Source organism: Trichophyton rubrum, assembly GCF_000151425.1.
Source record: "Trichophyton rubrum CBS 118892 genomic scaffold supercont2.6, whole genome shotgun sequence".
NCBI classification, from domain to species: Eukaryota; Fungi; Ascomycota; class Eurotiomycetes; order Onygenales; family Arthrodermataceae; genus Trichophyton; species Trichophyton rubrum.
The window spans coordinates 379,756-387,775 of NW_003456423.1; the positions used below are offsets into that span (position 1 = coordinate 379,756).

At 44.6% G+C, this 8,020-nt stretch overlaps 5 protein-coding genes across 5 annotated transcripts; 4 read left to right on the forward strand and 1 right to left on the reverse strand.

Moving 5' to 3' along the window:
• Positions 1–215: 215 nt before the first annotated feature.
• On the forward strand, positions 216–722 carry TERG_12304 (uncharacterized protein; the record flags this gene model as incomplete). Its single annotated transcript, XM_003233627.2, has 2 exons — positions 216–284; positions 393–722. 2 exons carry the CDS (start codon positions 216–218, stop codon positions 720–722), a joined length of 399 nt encoding a protein of 132 aa, XP_003233675.2.
• Positions 723–1,078: 356 nt separating this feature from the next.
• On the forward strand, positions 1,079–2,125 carry TERG_12305 (uncharacterized protein; the record flags this gene model as incomplete). The annotated part of the gene is made up of 1 exon (XM_047751282.1): positions 1,079–2,125. The coding sequence occupies one exon, from the start codon at positions 1,079–1,081 to the stop codon at positions 2,123–2,125; it is 1,047 nt and encodes a 348-aa protein (XP_047606633.1).
• Positions 2,126–2,568: 443 nt separating this feature from the next.
• On the reverse strand, positions 2,569–4,491 carry TERG_05549 (uncharacterized protein; the record flags this gene model as incomplete). The annotated part of the gene is made up of 9 exons (XM_003233628.1): positions 2,569–2,722; positions 2,792–2,912; positions 2,988–3,146; positions 3,205–3,397; positions 3,468–3,572; positions 3,632–3,793; positions 3,859–3,921; positions 3,992–4,351; positions 4,405–4,491. 9 exons carry the CDS (start codon positions 4,489–4,491, stop codon positions 2,569–2,571), a joined length of 1,404 nt encoding a protein of 467 aa, XP_003233676.1.
• An 871-nt stretch (positions 4,492–5,362) lies between these two features.
• On the forward strand, positions 5,363–6,730 carry TERG_05550 (uncharacterized protein; the record flags this gene model as incomplete). The annotated part of the gene is made up of 1 exon (XM_003233629.1): positions 5,363–6,730. The coding sequence occupies one exon, from the start codon at positions 5,363–5,365 to the stop codon at positions 6,728–6,730; it is 1,368 nt and encodes a 455-aa protein (XP_003233677.1).
• Positions 6,731–7,186: 456 nt separating this feature from the next.
• On the forward strand, positions 7,187–7,842 carry TERG_05551 (uncharacterized protein). Its single transcript, XM_003233630.2, has 2 exons — positions 7,187–7,214; positions 7,274–7,842. Exons 1-2 carry the CDS (start codon positions 7,208–7,210, stop codon positions 7,606–7,608), a joined length of 342 nt encoding a protein of 113 aa, XP_003233678.2. The 5' UTR covers positions 7,187–7,207; the 3' UTR covers positions 7,609–7,842.
• Positions 7,843–8,020: the final 178 nt, after the last annotated feature.

Below are 8,020 nucleotides of genomic sequence, written 5' to 3' on the forward strand. Positions count from 1 at the left end.
CCAACTGTGTACTCGCCAGCGTCCCATGCGAGCAAGCAACCCGCCAGCGACGCCGCAGGTTTCCCGAGAGTGAGCTGTTGGCGCGCCTAAGATACTACGAGGTACTTCTTCGGCAGCACAAAATCGAGTTCGATCCTCTCCACCCGTTAAATACAGACGACTCGACCACAAGTGAAAACAGTCGAGTTGAGCCAGAAGCAGATAAATCGGATAAAATGGCCGGGCGAGCTGAAAGATCTAAACCAATGTATGGGATTGAGCCCTTTTCTCAGTCATATGCAACTGTATATATGGCTAATTGTAACTTAGGAATCTTTGGCGTGCCATAGGTCAAAGGGTACGGCTAGCCAGTCCTACCTATTTACGTTAACCGCCTAGAGCTTTATTAACAGCCGAAACAGTCTACAGATTCAGTAGATGATGAGGAGAGTGATGATGAAAGCGGAGATGAAGGAAATAACACTGGTTTCCTGCATGAGAATGACAACGTGCGACATGCAGTTATCAAGAAGGCGTGGCACCATACCTTCAGGGTCGGAGCAGTGAGCATCTTCTCTTATTTGGTTCTTCTGGAGGGATTTTCGACCTCTCTCTCCCGCACCCAAGTCAGATGCAAATTTCGAAGCTCTGGCAAGTTTATCTGGACAATGTCAACCCCCTTCTTAAAGCCACACATACACCGACCTTACAAACTCGTATTATCGATGCTGCTAGCGATATAACTAATCAAGCCCACGTTGGAAGCACTGATGTTTAGCATCTGTCTCCATTCTCAGTCTTAACGAAGATCAATGCAGTGGGTTCTTCGGGTCCCCAAAGAAGGATATTCTAACAGGTTATCAAATATCATGCCAACAAGCGCTGGGGAACTGCGATGTATTACAAACCTGTGACTATGAATGCTTGACGGCACTATACCTCTATCTAGTAAGGTGCTCGATAACTCTATTCATGAATATATTCTAACTTCTAAACTTTTTAGGTCTCTATTAGGCCTGCAACAAACCCTGCGTCTCTTTCCTCGCTACTTAGCGTTGCTGTACGTATCGCGCAACGGATAGGTATTCACAGTGAATCCATGTATAGCACATGGCCCCCTTTAGAAGCTGAGATACGCCGAAGACTATGGTGGTCGCTTGTGGTCTTCGATAATCGCATATGCGAAATGTCTGATTACGGAACCACTTCTTTGAATCCTTCGTGGGATTGCAGAATTCCTCTCAATATGAATGATTCAGGGCTTCAGCCAAAGATGAAGGCCTCACCGGCAATAGCAGACTACAAACCATCAGAGATGATTTTTGTGGTTTGGCGCTGCCAGCTGGCTGACTTCATCCGCTATAGTGCCTTCCATCTTGACTTCACTAACCCGTGCTTCAACAAAGTAATGGCAGCTAGGTCTAGCCATATAGAGGAGGCACGGCATTTAGTAGCCCTAGAAAGGACGATAGAAGAGAAATATCTCGCATCCTGCAATTCAGAGAGCCCCCTTCACTATATGACAATCTGGACAATACGTGGCTACATCGCGAAGTATCGTCTGCTGCAGCACTATACCCTGAACGCCAAGAAGCAACCAGATCCGCTGCATACTATTGGTATCTTCTATGCTCTACGCATGCTAGAATGCAATACAAATCTTATGGACTCGCCACGTATCAAAGGTTACCTCTGGCTTGTTCAATTTCACTTCCCTTTCCTTGCTTACATACACCTCCTTCAAGATTTGAAAAGACGGCCCGTCGAAAACCACACCGATACGGCCTGGAAGGCCATGACCCATAACTATATGTTACGCATAGCGGGTTCAAACCAAGAAGAACACAGTGACTTTTTTCTTGTTTTTTCTAGGATAGTTCTTCAAGCCCGGGAGGCATGCGAGAATAGTGCTCGAGAAAAGGGTAAGATACTAATAACTCCAGATATTGTGCTGGATATCAAAAAAAAGATTATACAAATAACAACAAATTTCTTGGGCAATATTAGCACGGCGCAGAGTAATGAGTCAAACACTTTTGATGAAAATTACGATAATAATGAGAGGCTGGGGTTTAATTTGGATTCATTTGAGTACTCTGATTTATTCCAATTAAATACTATAGAGGAGCTTTTAAAATCTAACTAGATCATGGGGAAAAGCAGTAACTACACCAGGAGTAATAAAATTGTCAGTCTAGCTCATAAGCTCCCTAATTATATGCCTTTTCGCCTTTACTCTCTTTATACTTCTTTAGCTTCCTTTTCATCAAAACAGCTGGGCGAAAAGAGGAGCTAATACAAGTGGCCCGCAGATTGAAGCCATATTTTTGGCAATTCTGGCCGGGATACGAACTCGATGTGTTTTGCAGTCGTCTTGTCTTCCAATCTCGAATAGTGTATTTATTTAAGACGATTAATTAATTACGGCTGCACGGCTACCTTTGTCTACGTCTGGGTCCCACACATCAACCGAATAAAACGTGAGCGTTGGAATCTATGAGCATCATACAATCATAATGTAATTCTTAGTATGCTTTGGTATGCATGCACATATATAGACGAAGATATGCCCTATAATCAGATATATCTTTAATATGTGTAGCGAAAGGTGTGCATTTCATGATCTGTCTTATCATCTGACTCCCTGTCGGCGTCTTCTTCTGTGGAATAACACTCGGCAGGCAAGGGGCTGACAGTTTCGCCAAGGTTATCTCGAGCTTTGTTCTGATAAATGCAGAGCGTTCTATAATAGGATAGATGGTAAGGACGGTGAAGCTCGAAAGCTAAGGAGAAGCAGGAGAAAGGCACTGACCCGTATATTGCACCGCAAACTGCCATCATTATCAAAGACACAATCATAGCACCCAGTCCCAGCTGGTAATGGGGTTTCTGGCTCTCAAGGAAAAATTGAGGACCGACTAATCCACCAACGCCTATTTCACGAAGGTTAGATATATATAAATAGGTATCCAAGATGGTCTGAGTTGAAATTTGAAGGAAAATATTACCATGAGCAATGGCAATAGAGGCCGAGACAAAGCTTTTCTTCGTTGCTCCGGCAGTGTTGGAAGCCACAAGACTGAGGGTCATGGACCAAGCAATATTGTAGAACCCAGTCAGATATACCCCCATGAGGGCAGCAATACGGTTCTCAGATACCGAAACATCTTTACCAATATGTTAGCTGCACCAAGACCAAGGCAATAAGGGGTATATGGAACATACATCTTACTACCAATGTTCCTGCTAATGAAGGGATGCAAGAGAGTACCCATAGCAAACAGCGAAGGTTAGGAATATAAAGCGCCAATAGCGCAGCAATGACTTGAGCTGTAAGAGCAACGGCTCCCTGTGGAGCTGCTAATAATACAGTTATCTGCTTCGAGTACCCAAATCCCGCTATAATTAAAGGATTGAACTGAAGAAGCTAGTAAGTAATTCTGGTATCTATTGTAATAGGACAGCATCGATTTTGAGGGTTGACTCACATTCGTAACTCCAGCATTCGTGATGGATTGGAAGAAGACAAAAGCCACGACGCACCAGTACTTTCCATCTTCCAGGGCCTCAAAGACCTGAGATAACTTCCATTTCTACCACATTTAGGTAGTATCAGCCTCAAACTGAAGTTAGATCGCGGCGCAAAACTGACCTTGCGTGTGTCTCTGCCGGTTTTATTGTCCGCAACCCTGAGCCTTGCCTGGTCACGTTCACCCTTGGAAAGGAATATGGCCTTATCATGGTTGTTTGGGAGTACCACAAGGCAGATAAAGCCGACGGCGATGGTTATTCCACCGTATATCAAGAATATTAACTGTCAAAAACCTGTATTAAAACAGCTATATCGCCCAAAATAAGGGTGTATCATGTTGAATATACCTTCCATGTAGGTACTGGTGCTCGAAGGGTACCAATGGCATATGCAAGAATACCACCAAAGATCTGGATTGCATCAGCTTTTGGGAGCCACCGTAGTTATAAAACCATTGGATAAAAGACTCCAAATACATACCCCGGAGAAAGGGCCAAAACATAGAGCAGCCCGCAGGGGTTGCTCCTCACGCCGATACCAAGTGGACATAATGACAATAACCGACGGTAATATAGCTGATTCCAAAGCTCCGAGGAGAAATCTGACAGCAGCAGCGCTTGCAAAATTGGTACACGCTGCCATTGCACACCCAGAAGCCCCCCATAAAATCAATGAGGTGCCTACATACTTGCCAATAGGCAGTCGAGTAAGAAGCCATGATGTCGGAAATTCGGCAAAAAGGTATGCAATATTGAAGATAGAACCGAGCCATGAATACTGTTGACCATGAAGACCTAGGTCTTTGTTCATTCCCAGAACGGCAGCAAACGCGAGCGCATTCTGTGCCTGCTTAGCAATGCTTCGCACATCAACAACTCTCAAGGCAATCAAACCTTGTCTAAACCCGCAAGTAGCAGTGATAGAATCAAAAGTGGCAGCACACAAAGGTCGACCTTGGTTTGAATGGGCAAGATGGCCATTTCATGAAATTAACAGGGACTTCAATATTTCTTCGCCTGAGAAGAAACACCTGGAGCATTGTGATAGAGCTTGTAGTATATGTCAATATATGATAATTTAAGTAAAGCAGCTCTTCGTATCATTGTGGGTGGAGAATGCCCAACTGGCCTCATGATCGGCTTAAATCGCAGATCCGGGGGTGAGGGGTGTCGTTATCTGCACTGGTACCGGGATTGTTAGATGGTGGTTTCAGCTTGATAGTTCAATGACGATTTCTTTTATCAGAATCAACATCTCCCCTCTGCTAACAGCCTCTCGATATATATCTGTTCTAAGAGATATATATTCATAGAAAGTGGAATACTCCATACTTCGTGATGGATTGATTCTGATCTCGCACAAGGAATCTTGAATGAGTTTAGGGTGCATCATTGTCACTCAAGACGGGTCACTAAACCCATAATCCTAGGATTCCCACTTATTGGCCATGCATCCTTGATATTATGTGCCGGTTGAATCATGTGGCTAGAGAAGCCGAATCCCGGCGCAGTCTCAGGAAAAGAAAGATGAAGATTGTTTTTATTCTGATGGCGGTAAAAAAATAAGCTTTGGGCATTCACAGCGTTCCGAATTACGTAAGTTAGATTATTACTAATTTGGTATAGCTTGCTTATATAATGGATTATTAATCAACTTGGCGTCTGCGCTATCAATTTAAGCCTCATCCCCTTTTATCAGAATTCAACCTCACTGTTCACTATTATCGTACTCTTCATTCTCGAATCTCGGATCCATTGAGTTTTTCTCTGTGAGCTTATACTCTTCCTTTACGTTCTGACCTGTGGTGAAATATTTTACCAGCTCACCGGCTTGTCTCGTGACCCTATCACCATGCAGTTTGACCATGTCGCGGAGGACCGGCTGGACATTGTCTTTGCACAATGGGTGAAGCAGCTACTGTCGAAATCCCCCGAACATCTTGCTATGAAGCTAGCCGCATCACATCTTGGCCGTAGGGCCAAGCAAGCGTGCCAATGGAAGACTGGCGCTTTTAACGTGTGCTATCGCGTCCAGTTTCATGATGACACACCTGAAGTTATTGTTCGGTTTAGCTCCCTTGGACGGTCAATTTTCCGTGCAGAAAAGGTTGCCAACGAAGTTGCTGTCCTACGGTATCTCCGAAAACACACCTCAATACCTGTCCCCGAAGTATATGGGTCTGGGAAGACCTGGACAGGACCGTATATCGTTTTAACTTATGTCCATGGTACCCCTCTCGCCAGCATTCTCAAGGATCCCAAGGCTGAAGGACGGCCTATCTTGAACTCAAATATCAGTCAGCGTGGTTTACGGAGGGCTTACCAGGAGATGGCCCAGCTTCTCCTCGAACTATCTAAGCCTGAGTTCGCCAGGATAGGTGCCTTGGTAGAAAGGTCGGACGGCGAATTTACGGTATCCAGGAGACCATTTACATTTAATATGAACGAGCTCTCAACTTCTGCAAACGCTCCGCCTTACGTATTGCCAGGCCCGAATGCCGTATTTGACTCAGCGGTTGATTTTTTCAAGTCCCTAGCTACACAGCATATGTTACACTTCCTTACCCAGCGAAACGACGCGATTACTAATGAAGCTGACTGTCGCAAAAAATTCGTTGCTCGTTGTCTCTTTAGCAAAGTTGTTGAAGCCATCCAGTTTCATGAAGGCCCTTTCAGGCTCTATTGCGATGATTTCCGGCCCTCAAATGTACTTGTGGATATTGAAAATATCCGAATTGCAGCAGCAATAGACTGGGAGTTTACATATGTTGCACCCGCCGAGTTTAGCTACGTAGCTCCGTGGTGGCTCCTTCTACAGTCCCCTGAAGACTGGGAATCAGATCTCACTGAGTTCTTGACTCGCTATACGCCTCGCTTTCATCTTTTCTTAGATGCCCTACGAGCAGCCGAGTGTGACATGATATCCAATAATAGCCTGCAAGAATCTCAAAGGCTATCGCCGCATATGGAGAAGTCTTTGGATAATAAGTTGTTCTGGGTGTGTCTAGCAGCACGGTATAGCTCTATGTTTGATGAGATATACTGGACCTTCATTGACGAAGCTTACTACGGGAAATTCACCTCTCTAGAAGATAGACTGCAACATTTAAGCCAGGAAGAGCACACCAAGCTAGACGCAATATACCACGTGAAAGTCAAACAGGCTGAGGATGGCGAGATTGACCCCCATTACTCCCTTGATGATACTATGGAGCTATAGCGGCTAGTTTTCTCTCTTTGATAGTTTAGGTTGATCTAATGGTTTCTTATGATGAGCTTTCTTACAGGCTCCTCATTTGTCCACACTTCCTTTAAACAATAACCTGAAAATAAGGAACAGCCTTTCGCTGGACTGCATCAATGCCCGCTCTAATAACTATGTGCAAGCAACACCAGTTGCCCCGGATTTGCTACAGTCTTTCCATTACTATTTTTTCAATAATTGTTAATTGGTCCAACTAAACAGCTAGGTATTTATTAATAGCAACAGGCTGGGAACCAATGACGGACAGGCCGGAAATAAGCACGCTCCCCGCCATGGGCATTATCCGCTTTGTTCCGAAGTGCTTGCTCATGCCTATAAGTAGTGAGTCAGGTATATAGTCATTCCATCCCCAGGCCTGAGTTGACTGTTCCTCACCATTTTCCACGACTTATACTTCCACAACGTTGAGATACGAGGCAGTGACCTTGGTTTATGATAGGCAACTAAGCTTGGACACCCGCGGAACTAGCAACGAAAGTAACTAATGCGGGAAACCAGCAAACACAAACAGTATGAGCGACAACAAGTCCTCGGAAGAGAAGGCTCGCGAAAGCTTTTCATCGATACTCAGTTACTATCTTCACAATCGCGAATCACTAGAGCGTATTCCGTCATGGGTTACGGAGTCGTCCGAGTCCGGCTCCATACCCATAGCTCTGTCTCCATCCCTCATGCCCACCTCTGATGAACAGGTTGAGGCCGAAAAGCAGAAACTAAAGGAACGCGTATCCGATGCTCTACCGAAACTGAGTGAAAGGGAGAGGCAGTTGATGACCCAGGCAGTAATAGTAGCAAGGTCAAGCGGAGGGAGAACAGGCAGTAGTGATATTTGATATGATACTTGAAGGCCCACTAAATTAGTTAATTGTACAGAAACGGTATACTAAAGAACATTCTTACCGCGGCAGAGTTCTTCGGCGCCAGACAGATCTAACTAAATTAACCAGTTAGTTAATCAAATTAAGTTAGTTAACTAAGTGGGTTGTCACATACTTACTTAGGATCTCCACTGGGTAAAATTTGCGTCCACTAATCAACTGGCTCTTGAGGCTCTTATAACACCGCTTGCGGTATCCTGCCTATAGCACGCATATACTTTGTTAATAATATATATCCATAAGTTATACCGCAACCACTCATCGGCGGGGCAACTACGTTAACTACTTAACTAGGTAGTTAGTTACAGAGCAATGACCTGGCCGCTAACTGTCCAATAGGGCAACTCGGAACCTCAACTCTTCACTT